The sequence below is a fragment of the Drosophila subpulchrella genome, unplaced genomic scaffold, assembly GCF_014743375.2.
Source record: "Drosophila subpulchrella strain 33 F10 #4 breed RU33 unplaced genomic scaffold, RU_Dsub_v1.1 Primary Assembly Seq354, whole genome shotgun sequence".
Taxonomy (NCBI): Eukaryota; Metazoa; Arthropoda; class Insecta; order Diptera; family Drosophilidae; genus Drosophila; species Drosophila subpulchrella.
In genome coordinates, this window is record NW_023665577.1 from 5,330,559 (window position 1) to 5,351,752 (window position 21,194).

The window sequence follows — 21,194 nt, forward strand, 5'->3', positions numbered from 1 at the left end:
ACTGATCTAAACGATCATTTTGTTAAGAAATAGGCAATCGGCTTTGAGCCGCAGTACTTTAGCATACTTTCCGGCGGTACAATATTAATATGGGTCTATGACGATGACATTTTGCCTTTTATTTGGGTGAGTAATTTGCACGGAGAAGCTTATCGATGTGTTGTACGCTGTACGTGTGTCGGCCGAGGCTGAGAAGAGCTATTCCCTATGCCCGCTACATTGTTAGGGATGGTGGAAAGTATTGGTAAATATATGGACCTTTGCTAGCATTTATTTAAGGAATATAATTAAGTGTAAACCCAATAGCTTAAATTATCAATTAAGAAGTAGACAAATGCCGTAAGTTTCATGTTTTATTTTAACTTTATTAAATTGTTACATTTAGATCGGCTCTTGCAAAACTAATTTCATTTCTGATACACATATCGAGCTGCATAATTGGACGGCTTGCGTTCAGTTGGCCTAAAAACAAACCAACAAAAAATTCAAGAGTAAGGCATAGCATTAAATGTTGAGATTGAGATTCCCGATTTGGCCAGAGGTCTGAGCTGAGTTGGAAGAGTTGTGTGTTGGGGAAATCAGAGACAGTTAAGGGTTGAGCCTAGCTTGGCTTAGCAGAAGAGGCGAAGGAACCAAAGACCCAGCAGGGAGCTAAGGACGGCGCTTACGCTGGCCAGGGAGGGGGAGGAGGCTCCGTTGTGCGCGTTGCAGATGCGGGGCTGCGGGGCGGATACGTATTTGCAGATGGTGCCCACGAAGTTCACCTGGGCGCGCTCGTTAACGTTCTTGTCGAATTGCTGCAAATGGAAAAGTACACAAATAATTAAAAATCATTTAGTACCCTAAATACATATCTTCATATCGTAAGTAAATAAATAAATAGATTTCACAATTCTAAGTAACATATCTTCATATCGCAAATAACATTCTCAATTTCATTGTTCAATAGAGTTCCTTTTATAGGTTGCATCTCCAGGAAATAAATTGTAATTTGCTATTTTGCCAAGTGAAATTATGAAACGTGGGCTTGGGAAACTATCTTTAGAAAGTATCTACAAAATATAATGTTTTAAGATTTAATAATAGTAAATAATAAATAGATTTCACAATTCTAAATAACGTATCTTCATATCGTAAATAACATTCTCAATTTAAATGTTCAATAAAGTTTATTTGTGGGCTGCATCACCTTGAAATAAAATATAATACCCTATATTGCAAAGTGAAATTATAAAACGTGGGCTTGGGAAACTATTTTTAGAAAGTATTTATATAATATAATGTTATAAGTTTAAATTTTAAAATAAACGAAAAATGGCTCATACTAGTTGTATAATTGCCAATATAATAAAAGTGCATTTAAGAAATAGTAAATATTTAAATGGTAGTGGACATGTTATTACTACAATGAAAAATTGTATTCACCAAGCAAATGTTCCATTATTTAAGGAATAAATACCAATAAAGGAATATTTCCTTATAACCTTCTTATATTTAGTTAAGTATCAATTACTGACCTCGTTGAACAAGATGGTGGGCACGCTGGTCAGGGCTTCCTTGAGGCGGTTGGTGGTCTCGCCGGCCTTCTTCAGGAGGACGCTGCCCTCGGTGGAGTTGGCGCAGGTCTTGATGTTCTCCCAGTTGTTGATGTGGTTCTCCGAGGCACACCGCTGGCCGGGATAGACGTTGTCCGGGAAGTTCTTGCCGGCCTTCATCAGGCAGTTGATGAAATCGATGGTGAGGGACTCGCGGGTGAACTCCACCTGGTAGGAGTTGGCCTGGATGTGCTCGATGGCGCAGGCATGCACCTTGTTGCCATAGCACTCGTTCGGGCCGTGGTGGCACGTGAACGTCACCTCGGCGCCCTGGGTGGTGAACTGTGGAGCGGGGAGCAGGGAAAAGAGCCATGCAAATGAGCCATTGTCCTGCCGACAAACGGGGCTAAGGGCCACTCACCTGAGACTTTCCGAACGGCACGAAGGTGAGGTCCACCACATCGCGCAGCTCTCCCTTGACCGCCGGGTACAGCTGCTCCGTAATGAACTTGGCACTGTCCGGACACAGGGACTCGTAGTAGACGGCAATGGGCACCTGCAAAATGCAAAAAGGTATGGTAAATTAAAAAAAATATATGTTAAACTTTAAAAATATATTATCCTAATATCCTAAAAAAAATCATATTAATTTTAATACAAAAGATGTTTAAAATTGCAATATTATTCTACTTTGAAATTCGTAATAATCCCCTGTTGTATTTTATTTAAATAAATAAAATATTTTCAATGACAATACATTTTAACTGAATACTTTTTCTTTCAGTGAAATAAGTGCACTCATTTTAATTTCGATTGGGGTTGAATTTTCGAATTTGCATTTTTCGAGAGTGCAGCCAAGCTGAGCCATGCAAATCACATGCGGCTGAATGGACAGGGTCCAAATACGTGTAGTCTTTGTTTATCAATTGGGGACTATTGCCACATGCTCCATTCAACAAGCCAAAATATTGTTGAACTTGAAACGGCAAGCATATGAATATTGTAGATAAGAAGAATAATATGGGGTGAAATGCAGGCTTAATAGATCGTTGTTTTGAGGAAAACAAAATGAATCATCAAATATATTCTCTTATTCTAACAAGTATTTTCTATCGAATAGTATATATTTGGAATGGAAATATACAAAATTTGGATTCAGTTCATAGAATTTCTAATTTATTATTCCACTCATGACACATTCATATGTACACTTATATGTACATTTGGTATGGACACGTGCTTTGATATCTTATGTATACTCCCCCAATTGAACACCAATTCCAAAATGCCGGAATGTATAATTAACAAAATCCCCAAGGCAGGCAAACAATGCTGATCTCAGCTTTAATTCTATTATTGATCAATCGACGTATTTGTAGTATTTTTACTAAGCTTTTATTCCTCTCATCATTAAATGCTTACACATCAAAGTTACGTGCTTCTAACACAAATGATTATTTATTAGTGTAAGTACAAACAGATGACATTCATTTAATGTAATTTCAGGTGATTATTTCAGCCCAAATTAAAGCTGTGTATAGATAAAACTGAACAAATTGAGGGGATCGCAGCAGGAAAAATTACATTTTATTGTAATAGTTTTTTTACGAATAAATAAAGCCCAAGAGCTTGAACAATGCCAACGAAAAACTATAATAATCACGAATGTGTGTATACTGTACATACTCAAATGCAAACTTTTTTTGCTGGAGTTAAAGTTATATAAAACCTAATGACACATCGCTGAAAGAACCCGCCATTCTTCTCGATCTAAACAACAACAGAAGCGGCCAAAGCCATACATACATCAGTAGAGATGTTTGTACCATAAGTGCACGGTAAAAAACTAAGATAATCTTTGGGACGTGATAAAACCCATATTTACTTTTAAGCAGCTTTGTTAAGGTATTTGGTATATACAATGTATATACATTATAAATACTACTTAATTTATAGGTCATTAAGATATTAATAAATAAATATTTCAGTAAGAATATATAGTATAAGTTGATTCCTTAAAAGATTATAAGTATAGCTAGCTTATCATTTTATGTTATGACTTGGATTACAAAAAAAATATGGAGGTATAATAATATACATGAACAATGGTTCATACTAGATGTATACCTGCCAATATGATAAAAGTGAATTTCAGAAATAGTAAATATTTAAATGGTAGTGGACATGTTATTACTTCAAATTATGGAGGCATAATAATATTAGATAATATTGATACCTATTTAGGTAAGTCCTTCTGTAATAGTATTAAACCTTTTTTAAGATCAGTTGCATTGATCAAAATTGAGTTCTGTGTAGAATGAAGTTGCAGTTGGGCCGCCGGCTATGTTCACACCGGTTCCCTCTATGAGAAATCGAAACTGGTCTCAGAACCGGTTCTCGAGACCAAATGAAAACAACAACAGAGCAACAGGGCCCTCTGTGGCTTATTTATAATGTTAATTATGCTCTATGCTTTTCCACGGCGGCATTTTCCGAGCCGACTGGTGGCACAGTTCGTTAAACTCTCGAAATGCCACTTGTTGCTGCCACGAAAAGGGTGCAGCTCTTCTGTGGGTTTACTTTTCGTACACCCACTACTACCACTAGTTAGTTTTTCAGCTAAATCACGTCTTCACCCAGATGGTAAATGGGCATTTCGGTGCCCCTGGCACGCTTTGCTGTTGTGTAATGACTTGGGTCTTGCCTACTATTTTGTATGGGTTTTTCTTAGGCCAAAAAACTCACCTTAGCAGCACTATAGGCAGAGGCTATCAGGCAGCTCATCAGGAGGCACACAGCGGCGATTTTGTGACTCATTTTCTGGCTTCTTGTTGTTCTGGGAACCTTTGGAATAATTTCTGGTTTTATGTACTTGTACGTATATAACGTTGACCACGTAACGAGCTGCAGTCGTGATGTGAGCGGTTCGGTGGGTAAGCGCGAACTGTTGTTTGCCAGAGAGAGCTTAGCGCTGTAGACCCAGGCCCCAGTTCCACTTCCACGGCTCCCCAGCGGATTTCCAGACTGGAACGAGGGCGGCTGAGAAAGAGTTAGTCAGAGTTGCCTGCATAATTAGGGCTGGGCTTTGTACGTATGTGTGTATGTATGCACGTCAATATTCCAGTGTCTCGATCGGGAGTTATTCCAGTCAGAGATGAAGTTTAAGCTTAGACAAGAGCGAAATGAGAGATGGTTGATGATGGGTTTTGAGAGGTTTTTCAGATGTCGAAATTCATATACTCTTGACGATTTAAATACACGATGAAAAGGGATTTTTCAAATTAAAATAAACTTACAAACAAATAATTGACCCGAATTGTTTCAATCAAAGCTAAATAAAAACATTTAAATTTAATAATGAAATCAAATGTAGCTGACAGTATTTTGTTTGATAAAAACAATAAAAAGTTTAAATTAAAAAAAAAATATTAGGAAATTGTTTTGATTTCAATATGCCCAGTTCTCTTTTCATTCAAAAAACACCTAAAATACAAATTATCATAAATCATTGCGTTTATGAAATTTTTGCTTGAATTTCTACAAAATCAATTATTGTTTATGTTTTTTATTTCAATTAAAACAATTTTTATTCTAAAGAAAATAAAACAACTAGGGAATAACTGATAAGTATATGTATGTATTCACTTGTTTTTAATTCTTGAATATTTCTTTAGCTTTCATTACAAAACCCCAGCACAAATTTTTGTTTGCAATTCTCGGGCACCTGGGGGAAATCAATTCCTAAAAGCCGACCGCCCAAACAAAAAGTGTTCTAGAGTACATTTGCTTGAATTTTTATAAATAATGGAATTACAGATTAACATGCACAAGTCCTGGGAGGTGGAAATCCTGCTCCCTAATCACGAAACCGAAATCCCTTGGCGATCAAATCCTTGCGAGCGTCCAGAATTTCATCCTGAAGTTCCTTGGCGGCCTCGGGACAATCGTTAAATGTGAGAGTTCTGTATAGAACAGTCCAAACGGAATAGAGCTGGGGAAAGGATATTATAATATTAAATCATAGGTGTTATTCTACAGAAATATCAAGAACTTACGCCGAAAATCACGAGGAGTAAAAGAGGTAAAAGCTGAATATGTAGGAAATATTTGGTAGTTAATTGCGTTTGCACTGCTCCCAAAACAATTGAAAGATAGGGCACCGCAAAGAGCGATGCATAAAACAGCCAGCGTTGCAGATTTGTCATATTTTTAAAATTTAATTGATAAACAAAACTAAATCCAAAATAAACACGTAAACGTAGAAGTGTGACCGCGGAATAGTCGATCAAATATACCGCCCGGCAATGGGAAATATACCATTTTTATTTTATCGAATATACCAAAAGTATTTTAATGGTCACGCTAAAAAATCTATATTTTCCAGTGTCAGTCTAGTGTTTTTAAAATCTAATAAGCAGTATTCCAATTAACCTCTTGAACTTCGTTTGGTTCCAATCAGAATAGTCGATGATGTAGTGTAACCCTTGAGCGAGCGATAAGAAATACCAAATTAAGTGCCATATCAGCCATCTTTGCACAGTTGGCAATTCAAATGCGCGTTATCGATAGACTATGTTTAAAACTCGTTAAATCTAAGATTTATTTAAACGTTTGTGGGCATGCTTTCCGTAGCGCCCACTGTGCACGGCGTATTGGCAAGTAGGTCAGCCGTTCGGCAGCCAATTATTTGGAACTTGACCTCGTTGTCGGGCAAGGTTCCGCCCACAAAGAGTTTCGGCTGACTGCTCAGGGCCCAGAGCTCCTCCTCTCCCTTCGAATTTCGGTTGATCTTGAGGCCCGTGACGAATTTGATCTTATGCGGATTGTAGGCCACCACCTTCAGGTTGTCCGCCGTGTAATTGGAGCCACTCCCACTCTCCTCCCATTTTACTAGGGCACCCAAACTGATGAGGCTGCAGAAGAGGTTCCCGGACTGATCCATCACCTCCGATTCGCATTGGATTCCCCGGGTGCCCAGGATGCGAAAGTGTTTTCCTGTTTCGGTGGCGCTCGGGGATTCCCAAAAGGTTTCATTGTTGATCAGGGAGAGGGGAACCCTCACCTCATCAAAGGCATTCAGCGTGTGGAAGTACAAAAAGCGCTCTGTAAAAACACAGAAGAAAAAGGGTAAGTATTAAATTACAATTTAGACACTGATCATAAAATTGAATTGAATTGAATCAAAAACAAAAATATAATATGTAACAGTACACCTAATAAATGCAAAATTATTTTAAAATGTTAGATACGGTGTTAGTAATATTTTCTTCAAAATTTTGAAGTCATACAAAAGGTATTTCATATCAAAATCAAATTCTTTATTAAATTTTACTATTTAATATTTCTATATTTTAAATTTATTAAAACTGCATTGGTTGAAAGGGAATATTTATAATTATGTATACTTATTATTTAAATGATTATAATATATATTATATTTTGTAATATTTATTTATTCTTATATTATTTATTTATTATATATTATAATATTTATTTTACCTTTTCAAAGTTTTGTCTAAATTCAATAAAATTTTGTTTTGGTTTTCCACAACTACGGTTTTGTTCTTACCTTCCACTTCGCTTGGACTCAAGCTCACTGTGAATATCCCTGCTTGCGAGTTGCTGGAGCGGGCCAAACCCACCAAGGGCGAGGAAGGCTTCATGGACTCGTGCTCTATGCGCCAGGATCGACCCGACAGGGAGTCGAAGACGATCAGGCCATAGCCCCAGGCGTCGGCTATATAGGCCCTGCCACCCACACACCTGGTCGGAGTTCCACTATCCGCCAGATCCACCACCAAGGCGGTGAAGATGGACACACTGGGGGTGTAGGATTCGGGGGGCAGTGAGTGCCGCTGTATTAGCTTGTCCTTGACCAGGTCAAAGGTCATGATCTGCGGCGGACAAAGCTGCAGGGAGTTCACCTGTCCCGAGTCCACCACCCAGAGTCTCCAGCAACCGTCGATCTGTAAGAGGAAATATGGATACAAATTAAGAAACATAAATACACTTTAAAAATTAAATAAAATAAACATCAAATTAAAAGTGCAACAATCAAATAAGGTAAGCCTAGAAAATTGATTGTTTGTGAATGTTACAAAATGTTAATTCCAAATTTTAATTTAAGTTAGTGAACCTAATTTGCCTTTATTACAAAATTTGTTTTGCAGCATTAGGATGAACATTTTTAAATATTAATAGTTGAAATATTAAATATACAATTTTTGTAGTTCATTTTATAAAAGTAAGAAATAGGATTGGTTCCATAAAACAGATATAATAATTTTCTTGAAAATGTTCAATAAGGCAATTGGAATTAATTGCCAAACTACGCTATATAATTCCATTACTATCAAAGAGAGATTGTTATAGATTTTTTCAATTTTTGACTTTGATAAATTATTTTTTTTAATATTATAGTCACTAAGCAAACTTAGCAATAAGAGTTGTAGCACTCACAAATGTCCTGATGGCGGAGGTGATGCCCGAGCAGTTGTTGGGTGGCACATGCCACTCCGCACTGGGATAGGCCTCCAGCCTGGGATTCTCCACCACCGCGTTGTCCCTCGCAACCACGGTGGCCAGTGTAAAGGGTGTGGCGATGCCAAGCCGCGGAATTGTGAGGAAGGTGCGATGTCTGCCCTCATCGCCGTACTCAATGTCCACATCCACTGGCAGAAAGCGATTTCCGTTCAACAGATCGTCGCCCAAACTGAGGTTTGTCCACTGGTGGAGAGTGTGCAGCTCCTTGAGGGCCAATTGCTGGCCCTGAACTGCACAGAACAGCCCGAGGAGGATCACTATCATGGCAATAATACTAACTGAGGACCTGCTAAGTGACAGTTCTACGCGCTTCAAACGGTTTCCGAAGACTGAAGATGCGCAGGTAGGCCCTTAAGTTCTTGGCCCCTGAGCGAAAGTACACTTTAAGAAATATATTCGGAAAGCCAAAGTTTTAAATGGTAAAAATAGTCTTGAAAATAAGGGTAATATATCTTTCACTTGTAGCTCACCTATTATTTTCACCTATATTTCTTTACATGGAGATATAATATGTTCCTTTTGATAATACCTTCATACTTTTTGTTAGATATTCTTATAAATATAATTTTGAAATATTTAAATAAATCATTCTGCAATGAATAGAAACTCTAAAATGTAATATAAAAATGCTGTTAAAATTCAAGTTACATATGAATTTTTATTTTTTCAAGTGTAATTGACCATCAAAGTCAAAGACAAAGGTCGTGTACCTGTGGCCGCCGAGCAAACACTTTCGAATAGTCCCAAGATTTATGGCTGGACATCTTTTATGTCGGCTTAAGAGTGTTTACACAGATCTCAAGGGTCTGATGCGTCTAAAAGCATCCCCGCCCCTGCAAAAGGTCTTCCACATCGCATCGCAGCACCCGATAATTGATTTCCCCGTAGTCGATGGTTCCGGCAAATATCTTCTGCAGACGATCCGACAGCAGCCACAGCTCCTCTTTACCATCCGAAGGTCTCTGTATAATCTTTAGGCCACTGACAAACTGCAGGGTAACCGGATTTAGAGCCAATAACTGGACATTTTCCCGGTTGTAGGGCCTTCGAATGTCCCAGCCGAAAATGCCAATGGGCTCCAGGAAGCCGCAAAACCAGAAACCCTGTCTGCTGATCGCATGTGAAGCACACTGAATTCCTCTTCTGCCCAGGGTCACGAACTCCGAGAGGGAGGAACTAAGCCCCTTTTGCCAATTTGTGGCATTATTCAGGATATCCAGCGGAATGGCTAGCTCCAGATCGTTGGATAAGGCGTGAAAAACCAGATGGCGTCGTAATCCCAGTCCCAAAGGAGTCACCGCCAGGGCCAAAGGTCCATCGAGCAGCTCGAAGCTTTCACCCGCCACCGTGTGGGTTCCGAATTTGGCATCAGGATAGGTGAATTTGTTCTCAATGCGCCAGGAATTTTGACCCACCACATCGTACACCACTATGGCCTTACTCGTAGGATCCGCCAAATAGGCAAAAACATCTTTGCACTGCCCTCTTGGCGGTGGATCCCTTATATCCGCATAGATATTCACAAATCTGCTGACCTTGGCTTTGTAAGAAGTTTCGGGCAGACGATACCGATGAATCAACTGGTCGGTGGCCAAATCAATGACCACCACTTGCGGTGCACAGTGCTGCACAAACTCTATCTCTCCACTGTCCAGGATCCACATCTGACCGCAGGGATCGATGTGAACCCGATAAACGGAGGTCAAGCCATCGCAATTCGCTCCGTGGCTACTGTGCCATTGGTAACTGGGATACGCCTGGATTTCACTGCCGTTTTCCCGCTGCACATTTGTAACGTAAGCCAAGGAATATGGAACTCCCTGGCCAAAACGGGGCGAAGTCACAAAGTGCCGAGGTGGACCACCATTTCCTAAAAGTTAAAAGGTACAAAAATGAATTTTGGTTAAGAAATCATCAAGGATCATATATTTTAAGAGGTTTCAAAATATATTGTACGAAAGAAAGTTACTTATCAATTTTATCAATAAAAAATTTTAATCGTATACCCAACCAAATGTTCACCCTGAATTTTAGAATTTTGAGTAAATGATACTTTTTTACCACTAAGAAAAATTATCTACTCATAAAAAAAATTATTTCTTTATTTCCTTAATAGAAGACAGTTTTCCAAAATTTAAGATATGGTCTACATGAAATCAGCATTTCTAAAATTCACTGAAAACAATTTTTTTTGGGTGTATAAAATCATGTTTTTTAAAGCATTCAGCGTAGTAATTTATAAATGTAGATTTGCTCAAAGCCAACCAATATTTCAAGACAATATTAGCAATTTATAGGTCGTTTAAAATCTTTTTTTTGTGACTCCCCAAAAATATTTATACGATGCTTACGTGGGTAATAAACATCAATGTCGATGGGTATGGGACTATCCGGATTATAGCGACCATTTCGCAGCACCTGTTCTCGCTCTTGTTCACTGGGGAAACCATATTGCAGGTTCTTCCACTCAAAAACTCTGGGAATATCCTTATAGTCTGAGGGGAACTTAAAATCCGGAAAGACGCGCTTGGGGCGATTTATATGGTACTGAGCCAGGGAAGGATTTGCGTAGGAAATCCATAGAATTAAAGAAAGGATAAGCCTAATGAGAAAATACATTGTTATCACCGAATTTTGTGAGCAGTTTAAGTAGTTTAAGGTTTACATTTTCAGGTTTTAAATTGCACAGTCAGTGATCCTTACTCGAGGGCTCTTGCCATCATACTAAACCACCAGGCACCAAAAAACCTTACAAATTGTGAGAAAACAAAAACAAAAAGTTATTTAAGATGGTATATCTTACTTGCTCCAACTGGTTTGCAAAATGTATATTGTATCAGTTTGGTTGTTTATTTTAGCTCATTTCTCTAGAGTCTCATCATCGTACTCTCAGTGAGGGTATTTCATTTTTATAGCAGCGTTTGTTGATTACCGGGTTTTATTTTTATCAAAAAGTCTAATAGACTTTAAAAAATTTAAGACTTTTAAACAAAATATTTCAACCATTCAACAAACAAGTACAAAAATGTTTAACTCGATTTATTAGATTAGGCTTCACCTAACTATATATATTTCAACAGGTACATGACTGTTGATTTAATGTATTGACATTGAAAATACCACAGACAAGTCATGAACTGATTTATGTCAAAGCTCTAATCATCTGTCTTGCTAACCAAGCTTATGAATATCCAAATGCCCATGATTCAGCCAGTGGATGTTTTTTATAGTTTAACATCTCAACAAATGAGGGCTACCGGTACAGTCATTCTTCTTTGGCAGAGGAAACTTACCAGCCCTTTGATTTAATATTCATTATTTTCTTGGAAATTTTATTTATGTTTACATTTTTAATGTTTAAACGAAACTTTTTGAATCGGGCTTCTGGGGCTAATTTAGGTAAGAGCTTTCGCAAAATACACATGTTAATAGGCTAACATATTTATTTGTCTCTCATTTATTCATTCGCTAATCTTCGTTTCCCGGTTGTAAGCCACAACGAATTCAAAGAAAGATCATGTGAAAACATCAAAATTTATTTAGGGTCTTCGTTAAATAAATCATTTTTGATATAAAGTTTAAGATAATATACAAGATTATACACAAACTTTTAAAAAAAACTAGAACTGATCGAAAATCAAGCCACCTTTTTTGGAAGTTCAGAACTGTATATCTTCTATTGATAGTCATTGACAACTTAATGAACTATTTAACCCACAAAATTATGTTAAGCCCATGCTAAATGAACATTGATCGTTAATGAATATATCATTGGGTGTTTATGGGCTTATGATTTCCTGTCTTATTTTTATGCAAATCAAATTCGTGGGGGGCGCGGCTGCCAAGAATTAAACCGCAAACCAGAAAAATGAAGAAATCAACTTATTTAATGCCGCAAAAACTAGTTGGGCTGTCGTTTCACGCCTCATTAATGTGGCAGTTGAGTGCAACGGCTGTGCATTTGGCAGTAACTCGGTTTAATTTGTTTAATTAATAAAAAATCATTTTGTCTATTCAGACGTTTTGTCCACGTGAGTCAAAAAATATCACTTTTTTATTGGGCTTTCATAATGCTTAAACGAAGCTTTATAAACAGGGGCTTATGCATCCGATTTGAAAGAGCGCCAAGTCATAAAATGTTTATGGCTTTGAAATCATTTCTGCCTTTTGTTTAAAGGAATGAACTTTATTGGCGAAGGGGGAAGCTTTATACTTTATTCGGAATTTATATTTGATATTTTTATGATAAGTAACTGATTCGGAAATCCTGTTTTAACGTTATCATGTAAGACAGTCAAGACTTGAACGGATGTATGGATTGACATTGAAGGAAATAATTATTTAAATTGATATAACAAATGCCAATTGCAATTAAAAGATTTCCTGGTCAGTTTTTTGAATAACAACATAGATCGTAAAAAAAGTTTTACAATAATTATTCCCATTTTAACAAATCTTAAACGATCTCTTTGAAAAATTGTAAGGTATGCATATGCAATAACTTATATTAGAAAGTGGTTCAAATGATTGCCACCCAAATTAAATTCAAAATCAATTTGCCAAGCCCAAACGCTTGACTGCATGCAAAAATCGCAATCGAATCTGGTATAACACACTAATCCGTACACCTTGCCCCTGTACAATTTGTTTCTTGTTTCCCCATCAATTACTGCCCCGAGCTGGCGATGGTATCTAATCCCACCGACGCCTGCCATCAACCGGTTTAAGTTTCAAATTATTAATGGCATTTAAAGCCGAATATTGTGTGATGACCGAAACTGGTCGCTTAATTCGGAATTAGCAAAAATAATATTCTTCGCACATTTAATTCAACCTTACCCTACTTTGCCTTAAAACCAAGAAAAGTGCTAATATCAAAAAAATCGTTGTCCATATGAAGTAATATTTATAGCCAGCGATGCATAAAATAAAATATCTGCCGGAAGCCAGAGTATCACCTTGCACATATTAACAATCTCTAATACCCTGTTCCAGATGGTGTTACCGCACTGATCTGCAACAGGTGAAAGACTCGTTCCGATGTTATGGCCAACTAATATCTTCGTTAATAACAAAAGTGTGACACTGCCATTCAATGCATACTAATGCGAAAATAAGCCACGGTAAAGTGTCACCGCCGATATTAACGTTTAATTAATTGATTTGAAAGTCATAAATAGTGGGCTTTATTTTATGGCCAGCATTTGTCATACTTTGTAGTTTTCTTGAAATATAAGAGAAACAATGAATAACGTGGATTGGAGATTAAAGTTGAATGCGAGAAAATTAATAATGAATAAATTTCCGGAGCAAGGATTTAATAAATCGATTGATAAGATTTATTATAAAGTTAATAGATTTCAATAATATATTCAGCTTTTAGTCGATAGATAAATCTATTCAAAATCTTTTCCTGACCCAAAGTCCTCTACATGTGCCGTCCAGTTTAATGGAAATCAACAGTATCAAAGACATTCAACAATTAATTAAATAGTAATCGGCGTTTTGCTCAACACACATGTAAGCTGTCTCCAATTTTCAAACCATTTAGCAGCCTTCTAAAATGTGTAAGTAAACATTTATTAAAATATTTTTATACCCGTTACTCGTAGAGTAGGGTATACTAGATTGGTCGAAAAGTATATAAAGTATATATATTCTTGATCGGGATCACTAGCCGAGTTGAACTAGTATGTCTGACCGCTGAGATCTCGAAAACTAATATAGCTACAAAGTTGGGATATGGCATGCAGACTCTTAAGGTTCTTGGGCAGCTCGAGTTTATTTCATCAGGGCCCCACGCCCATTCTAACGCCCATAACGGTAAGGCTTGTTAGCTCTCACTTGTAAAATGGGATTTTCTTCTGATTATCAATACCCAACTACGTGCCAAACATTTTTCAAATCAGAACATTCATTAAAAAGCTATAAGCAAATAAAGTGTGCAATCTTGGAAACAGCCAATTTGCTGCATGCATGTCTCCATCTCCCTCGCACTCCTTTTAGCTGAGTAACGGGTACCTCATATACGAGAACGTCGACTATAGCGTTCTTTCTCGTTTCCAAGTATCTATTTCAAAAATATTCAAATGTATCAAATGCAACTTTGTCATTAAATTAATTTATTCAATTTACATTTATAGAGATTTATTTACATCGGCTGCTGGCCGCATTGCGTATACGCAGCGTGTGCGCAAGTTGTTTTTCACTCCTGTCCCAACGATCTTGTGGCTCGCTGATAGTAGTAACCACTGTGGCGGCTGCTGTAGGCGGTGGGCGGCACCGAGACCATTCGGGTGGTGGCAGCCGGGGCAGTGGTGCCCACCAGGGTGTCCAGATAGGATCGCTGGAAGTTGTCCCTGGTCGCCTTGCTGGGCGGGAAGGCCTCTCCTTGATTCAAGGCTGTAAACGGATTCCTGGCAGCATAGTTGACAATTCCTCCAGTTTCGAACTTAAAGGGCGATTTGGTGGTAAACGGCGTGGTCAGCGCCGGACTGGTGAAGTACGTTTGCAGGGCATTCGTGGAGGTCTGACCATGAGTGTTATACAACCCAAAGTTCAACAAACTATTGTGAGTGGGTGGCGGTGGGAGGGCAACTCGATGACCCAGCAAAGAGTTTCCAGCGGGCAGTTCCAGCCTCACAATGCGATTATTAAACTCATTGGTATTCAGGTTCTTCAGGAAGAAGCGGTGGAACTTCGAGGATATGGCATAGATAACGCCCGGTTCGGATTTTGTGGTAGTGATATCGGCCACAAACTGCAACTGATCGCGATCAAAGGCAAGCACGGATTGCTGATTGGTAGTGGGATTCCACGAGGCGATCGCAGTTTCACTCATGGGACTGAAGATCAGACTGCTGTCGAAGGGCGATACCGCGAGGCCAATGCCCTGGGAGCTCTTCTTGCCCACCAGTTTCACATCCAACATTTTTCCATCTGGCAAAGGCCCCGCACGCAGGACATTCTTGTGCACCGAGAAAACCCTGAAAAAAGAATGGAATTAAAGTTAGTTAGTGAAATGTTATATTAATTTTACCATAAATACCCCTTTAATAATACCCTGAGTCGGCTATTAATTCTTCTACAATTATATTAATTGATCTATAACGCCTCAGTAATCATTTATGAAAACTGACCTTCAACATTTAACCACCAACTGTGTTTCTACTTAGAGCTTAACTTGTAAATTTGATTTAATTAGAACCCCAATACAACTTATAGTTTCTCAAATTAATTAATTATTTGTTGTTTAAAGAAACATTAACCCAACCTTGAAACTTGAAAGTTTTTGGCAATGTAAGGTATTATAAATAATCACTTCTTCCTGAGATTACGCGACCAATTGCTCTAAGCTAATAAAGGTATTTTTATGTATTTTGAGGGTATTTTCATGTTATTCACGGGCGGCTAAATTGTTATAGCCCTTTCTTGACTTTAGAAATATTTATAAGATTTTAGAGACTATTTTAGATGACTCACCTATCTGTGGCCAAAGGCTGGAAGTAAACCACACCGGTTCGCTCATCAAAAGTCAGTCCGACCACTCCGTCCATCAGGACAAACCGATGCTCGAGGATCTCCGACTGGGCGAAATCCGGATCGGGGTACATGGCTGGATGGGAAACCCTCCAGGTGACGTCCTTTCCACTATCGTAGACAATGATTCCCGGCTCCACGGTGTCGGTGATATAGACAAACACATCATCGCATCCCTTGGAAGTCGTCTCATCGATCACCATGTTGGTGAACAGGGACTCTCCTCGCAGGACCTCCGGGGGGAAATCGATCCGTCGCACCACGCGATCCGTGGCCAAATCCACAACCAGGATCTTTGGCGGGCAGGTGATCTCGTAATCCTCGAGGGATCGCGAAATTCCGGCATCCAGCAGCCAAATGCGATTGCAGGAATCGAGACGAAGGCGATAAACCGAAGTCAGGACGAGATCGCTGCAGTTGAAGTCACTGCGACCAGTGTTGGAAAAGGACCAATCGGGGTACGCTTGCAGGATGGGGGAATCCCCGAACTGGGCTTTGGAAACCCAACTTACTGTCGAGGAAACTCCCGAAAAGAGCTTTGGAGTGGCCAGAAAGATCCGGTCATCCGTAACGGCTACACCGGTGATCAGAACATTTTGAGCATTATAGAAGTTGGGATCGGTTACGGGCGCCTGGGGCTCGAAGTTATAGCGATGGAGTTTCCACTGCTTGGCCACCTGCAAGCCAGGAGCTAGAGCCTGGCTAACCGGCGACCAAAGGACCACGCAAATCACTCCAACGAGGATGCGAATCATGGCAAGTTGGGGCTGTAAAATAGCAAAAGAATGAAAAGAATTACTTGAAGTTGCAGTCACTGCAAGACCAGAATCTGAACTGCTGCAACTCAGCTTCTGCTTGGGCTTATCTATCATTTCTATTTCCGGACTTTTCCTTGGACAATCGTCATGGGAGGAAATCGGAATCAGAGATTTTCCCAACATAAAATAAGTGTTTATTGTATTTATTGATCATTGAGAATTTACATTTACAAAATAATAATATTAAGTGCTTAAGCCTTCAAAAACACTTTAAAAAGAATGAAAAACTGATTAATATAGTATAAAATATAATATATATAATATATATATATAATATATATGAATGTTAATAAGTTTAAACACAACCAAATTTCTTAAGAATTTGAAAAGTAAATGATTTTAAATATAATTTACTTAATATTTTTCTTATATTCCAATCAATTCTATTATTGCTGTGTACCTACACGATTTCTATCATATTTTTATTAATCAAATAAAATTTTTTAGTGTAAAGACTTCGCTAACCGCAGGCAATTAATGAATAATCAATCTGTGAAGTACCACAAACCCTGGTTCGTGCTTTTGAATGAATTAGCTTATAACGATTAACAAGTCGTTTCATGCAATTGCAGACGATGCATTTCTAATTGGTGATTTATAATCTGCATACAATGCCGTAACCTATTTTATAGGATTCCCGCCAATTCCATAAATTTAAATGGAACCGATCCAGTAAGGTAATAGCCTTAGCCTGTCATATCACAGCCCTTTCTAACGATATTGACGGCAATACAGATTTCATGTAAATGTGTGACAATTCCGGTCTCGATGCCGGTATGCGGATTGCAGTTTGCAGATTGCAGATTGCAGACGGAAAAAAGCGGTGTGGGCTTGGCGATTGTATTCAAATGAGTTCGCAATGCAGCCGGGTCAGTCCAGATTGAAGTGTCCGTATCCATCAGATACTTGCGCTTGCATCTGCGGCGTGCTTTAATTTCTCACGCCAGTCGTATCCCACTTGCAGTCACGATCTCAATAAGCTGTTGCGAGAGCTGCACTAGAAAAAAATGCATATCAAAAGCGATCTTTTCCTTTAAAAGCCCGATGCTCCATTATAATTTGATTATAGTTCTTGAGATTATTTCCATAGGTGATTGCTGAGTATACGCAATAGCTTTCGATGCACATTTTGTTATTACTAAAATATTCATGGCGCAATTTAGAAATTATTCAATAAACTTGAGTTGGTGCATAAAGTTAAATGGCCAACACTGAGAAAAATAATTTATTTTTATTAATATTGATAAATTTAAGGTGGGGCTCTAAATATTTGAGCATGTTTTTTTTAAATGCTGAAATAAATCTTAAAAAATATGGTTTTTGGATATAAACAAACATATTTTTTCTTAATTTCCCACTATACGTTGACTTATATTTCCGCTGTGTACGAGCAAAACACATGCGTTTTTTAATTGTCAAGCCAGCTTTTTCCAGCACGGAACTGACACTTTAATTTGTCTTCCACCGGTTAGGCACAAACTTAATGGTCGGTATTTGAATATTTTGGACAATTTGCTGTGGGCAGTTGTCTCTTATTTCGCTCAAATCATATACTATTAAACGTCGGAGCCAACTCCCAGACTCGTTTGAATCTGGCAAATTGTAGGCAAACATGGCCAACGTGCTGCATGGTAACTTTCATTGGCGCGTGCCGCGATTAGCAGCTAAAGATAATTGAATTTTTGTAATTTTCAAGCCAGCAACTAGCATTTGATGAATTACATAAAAAAGGAGCTAAAGTCAAGGCTGATCTCGGCGCCACTTGCGTGAAAAAAAGTGATTTATTTCTGTGCACTTGCGCACATTACATAACACTTGGGCAATGCCAAGCGGAAACTCGAGCAGTTTCCCAAAACCACAAAAAAAGTTAAGAAAAGAAATGAGTAAAAAGAAAAGAGATGGTATTTTTGTCAACATGGGTTGGGTTCGGCTCACTGGGCGGAACAAACCGCTAACAACAAGTTTACAAGTCAAGAGGTACAAGCCGCAAAACACGAAGCCACTTGTCTTTTTCTACATTTTATAATCATCTTTTTTTTTGATTAAAGTGCGCATTTGGTTTAATAGCTATTCATGTTGATGAGCCACGGCAAGCAAGGAAATTTCGCTTAATTTTCGTTTAATTTTTCTATTAAACTTCACGAAGTGGTTCGAAAGCGTTTGTTGGAAACTACTTGCCTGCACGATATAAACCTCTTTGGGATAATAACTAAATACTATGTAGCAATTTAATAAAATGCTTGCCTGAGTAACCTTTGGAAAATTGCTTGGTTTTTCTTTTAAGCATGGTATGTTGATCAATGATAATAGAAGTTTGCAATAAAAGGTTACGATTGGTGCCCCCGTTAAATTGGTTTGCAGAGTGAATGTTTACAAAAAGTAAAAAAAATGTTATCCTAACTTAGCCACTATAACATAGTCTTACAAACATTTGACTTGATAAGATACTGAAGCTTGAACAGCTTTAATATAGGCCTCTATCATAAATTGCATTACAAAATGTATACATTAAGCCGATTTAATTAAATGAATTCAACAAAAAGCCTTCTATACCCATGGCATCTTAGGCTTAAAATACGTTAATGAACAATGGTTTTATTTTGCATTTCCATTCATTTTAAACATAAATCTTTTCGCAAACATTTTGGTCAACAAAAGAAATTTATGCTTTGTGGCCCAGATTTTGACAGGCCATTTATTAATAGGTCCCTTTTGAGACAGTCTAGAGCGAAATGTGATGCAACAAAATGTGTGATTTCCCTTCCCTTGGACGCCAGGGGCCAATTAAGAAAAATAACTTCAACCTAGTTACTCTAACTAGTACTACACACTATGGGGTTAATACAGAGCCATTCATTCGATCGTGTGTTGCCTTATCTGAATCACAATTTTTTGCACTCTGCGATTTCTCACGTTTTCCACAATGGACATGAGACCAAAAATGTTTAATTACAATTGAGTTGTACTTTTGTAAGCTGATCCTATTTGAATCGGCTACTTTTGGTGTTCTCATAAAGCACAAAACTGCGGCGGAGTTGAACGTGAGGCACGTTGGCCAAAGGTTGATTAACACCTGTTTGTGAATTTCGCATTTTGGCCAGCAGCGGAAAAGGTCGCCGTCACAGCTTCCTTAAAGCCCACCGACATTTGCACTGCCGCAATATGCGGTCATAAATCCAGTCTAAGTCGGCGTAGTCACGTAGAATTGTCTGCACTTTGCGGCAGCGATCGTTTTAATTGGGCCCAAAACGTATAAACAGAAATGCAATCCAAAAAAAAATAAATAAAATGCGTTTGCCAACAACACTTAATTAACACAGTTCCGTTCTCCGGCATTAGCGGCTTCTTTTGGCCACACAACAATCTAAACAAAAACGCACTGACACACGCGATCGGCGGATTTGGCTAATAACTCACAATGTTTGCAATTGACTATCCTTGGCTTAGGCTATCGATTTACCAATTAAAGCGATGGGCTCTGTATGTTATTACTCGAATTTCTTAAATCGGTGAGAGTGGCATTGGCAACGCCTCACAAGCTGCACTCGAGCAGCTAACTAAATGCACGGCAATTTGCACTGTAGCCGCTAGAAACCGCACTTCGCGTTCGTTGCCTAAGTCTTTTGTTTTTGCGGCCAGGCCAATTTGTGGTTCATCTGGAATTAGCTTACTTTGATACACTTGAGCTTTCGAGAGCTGGTTGTTGAGAAGTTGCCGCTTTAGTTAACTTTAAATTTAGATATTGGGTTTTATTTTGTGATCTGATTGCGCGACACGTCTGATCGTTGCCGTTGCCGTTTTGCGACTGCGTTCCGTTTGTCAGGCGCACCGAATTTTATAAGAGTTGCTTGTTTGCTGTCTGTGTATCTAACAAGCCAACTCCTGCTGCAAGCCTCTATTTGCCACTCTTATACTCGCTGACCGGACATTCGGAGCCGCTTTTCTTGGTGGCACATATCGCTCATACGCTCCGTTGTGCCAGCTTCCGCACATTTGCATTAAAGTCTGCAGGTTATGACTGCTGACTGCTGGCAAACGCGTCGGCCAATTGTTGTAACTCACTTTTTTTTTGTGCAGCGGCAATTGGGTTTTCTCTCTTTACAAGTTCATTATCGCTATGCAAATAAACAACTCATTTGATTTTATTTTCGCATTTTCGGGTACCTCGGTATTTATATATCAGCATATCAGCGACTGTTTTTGTCAATGGAGTCCATTGTACCGCGTGGTGATGAGGCGGAATTTAAGGTAAACAGACAGATATAAATTAAATGTACTCGGGGGCAATTAAAATACCACAACCAGTTCGAAAGTCCTGTTCAGCTCAAATGAAGATTTGTTTTATGCATATTTTTGGAAATACACAATATTCACAAATCGCTAAGTCAAATTTAAGATTTATATTACGCCTTCTGTTGAGTATGTGAACTTTAAACGGTTCCCTAGTTGCCAGGTACAGACTGGATTTTCAACAAAGCTGTTGAGCTGCGCTGAGAATTAAGAACATGCATAACGTATTTTAATTTCCAGAGACACCACAATTTATATGTAATTGGGCGGTCAGATTAATGATTTATATTACGCCTTTTTAAAATGTAGCATACTGCCGTACGTTGTCGAGTTCACCAGCTAAGCTGTATTTAAATTGGTTTATAAGTGATTGCCCCTTTTATTTTTGTCCCGCCTTCTGTTGAGATATATTATTTATTAAATCATTTTAACATGTTCCCTTGCACTCAGATAGTGGAAAATGCAGGAC

At 38.5% G+C, this 21,194-nt stretch overlaps 5 protein-coding genes across 6 annotated transcripts; all 5 read right to left on the bottom strand.

Annotated features, from left to right (window-relative positions):
- Positions 1-340: 340 nt before the first annotated feature.
- On the bottom strand, positions 341-4,487 carry LOC119560889 (GILT-like protein 1). The gene is made up of 4 exons (XM_037874583.1): positions 4,281-4,487; positions 1,957-2,091; positions 1,518-1,877; positions 341-797 (listed from the first exon to the last, which is right to left on the bottom strand). The coding sequence occupies exons 1-4, from the start codon at positions 4,350-4,352 to the stop codon at positions 612-614; spliced, it is 753 nt and encodes a 250-aa protein (XP_037730511.1). The 5' UTR covers positions 4,353-4,487; the 3' UTR covers positions 341-611.
- An 826-nt stretch (positions 4,488-5,313) lies between these two features.
- On the bottom strand, positions 5,314-5,814 carry LOC119560387 (dolichol-phosphate mannosyltransferase subunit 3). The gene is made up of 2 exons (XM_037873812.1): positions 5,591-5,814; positions 5,314-5,526 (listed from the first exon to the last, which is right to left on the bottom strand). The coding sequence occupies exons 1-2, from the start codon at positions 5,738-5,740 to the stop codon at positions 5,392-5,394; spliced, it is 285 nt and encodes a 94-aa protein (XP_037729740.1). The 5' UTR covers positions 5,741-5,814; the 3' UTR covers positions 5,314-5,391.
- Positions 5,815-6,138: 324 nt separating this feature from the next.
- On the bottom strand, positions 6,139-8,342 carry LOC119560322 (protein yellow). The gene is made up of 3 exons (XM_037873703.1): positions 7,995-8,342; positions 7,105-7,501; positions 6,139-6,638 (listed from the first exon to the last, which is right to left on the bottom strand). Exons 1-3 carry the CDS (start codon positions 8,340-8,342, stop codon positions 6,139-6,141), a joined length of 1,245 nt encoding a protein of 414 aa, XP_037729631.1.
- Positions 8,343-8,893: 551 nt separating this feature from the next.
- Positions 8,894-10,697, bottom strand: LOC119560249 (protein yellow). The gene is made up of 2 exons (XM_037873614.1): positions 10,430-10,697; positions 8,894-9,948 (listed from the first exon to the last, which is right to left on the bottom strand). The coding sequence occupies exons 1-2, from the start codon at positions 10,695-10,697 to the stop codon at positions 8,894-8,896; spliced, it is 1,323 nt and encodes a 440-aa protein (XP_037729542.1).
- A 3,473-nt stretch (positions 10,698-14,170) lies between these two features.
- Positions 14,171-20,258, bottom strand: LOC119560645 (major royal jelly protein 1). Of its 2 annotated transcripts, none has more exons than XM_037874199.1 (3): positions 20,107-20,258; positions 15,561-16,384; positions 14,171-15,064 (listed from the first exon to the last, which is right to left on the bottom strand). In XM_037874199.1, exons 2-3 carry the CDS (start codon positions 16,370-16,372, stop codon positions 14,284-14,286), a joined length of 1,593 nt encoding a protein of 530 aa, XP_037730127.1. In that variant the 5' UTR covers positions 16,373-16,384; positions 20,107-20,258; the 3' UTR covers positions 14,171-14,283. The 2 variants fall into 2 exon arrangements, with proteins under 2 accessions (XP_037730127.1, XP_037730128.1); XM_037874200.1 differs by lacking the exon at positions 20,107-20,258 and adding an exon at positions 19,896-20,051.
- Between the last annotated feature and the right edge of the window lie 936 nt (positions 20,259-21,194).

Coding starts and splice junctions, on each gene's coding strand:
- LOC119560889 (XM_037874583.1), bottom strand. CDS start 4,352: ATGAGTCACAAAATCGCCGCTGTGTGCCTCCTGATGAGCTGCCTGATA. Junction 2,092..4,280: donor CTGCCTATAGTGCTGCTAAG/GTGAGTTTTTTG, acceptor TGCATTTTGCAG/GTGCCCATTGCCGTCTACTA. Junction 1,878..1,956: donor TGCCGTTCGGAAAGTCTCAG/GTGAGTGGCCCT, acceptor CCCGCTCCACAG/TTCACCACCCAGGGCGCCGA.
- LOC119560249 (XM_037873614.1), bottom strand. CDS start 10,697: ATGTATTTTCTCATTAGGCTTATCCTTTCTTTAATTCTATGGATTTCC. Junction 9,949..10,429: donor CATTGATGTTTATTACCCAC/GTAAGCATCGTA, acceptor TTTAACTTTTAG/GAAATGGTGGTCCACCTCGG.
- LOC119560322 (XM_037873703.1), bottom strand. CDS start 8,342: ATGATAGTGATCCTCCTCGGGCTGTTCTGTGCAGTTCAGGGCCAGCAA. Junction 7,502..7,994: donor CCTCCGCCATCAGGACATTT/GTGAGTGCTACA, acceptor TTCCTCTTACAG/ATCGACGGTTGCTGGAGACT. Junction 6,639..7,104: donor GAGTCCAAGCGAAGTGGAAG/GTAAGAACAAAA, acceptor GTGTTTTTACAG/AGCGCTTTTTGTACTTCCAC.
- LOC119560387 (XM_037873812.1), bottom strand. CDS start 5,740: ATGACAAATCTGCAACGCTGGCTGTTTTATGCATCGCTCTTTGCGGTG. Junction 5,527..5,590: donor TACTCCTCGTGATTTTCGGC/GTAAGTTCTTGA, acceptor TCCTTTCCCCAG/CTCTATTCCGTTTGGACTGT.
- LOC119560645 (XM_037874199.1), bottom strand. CDS start 16,372: ATGATTCGCATCCTCGTTGGAGTGATTTGCGTGGTCCTTTGGTCGCCG. Junction 15,065..15,560: donor CAGCCTTTGGCCACAGATAG/GTGAGTCATCTA, acceptor TTCTTTTTTCAG/GGTTTTCTCGGTGCACAAGA.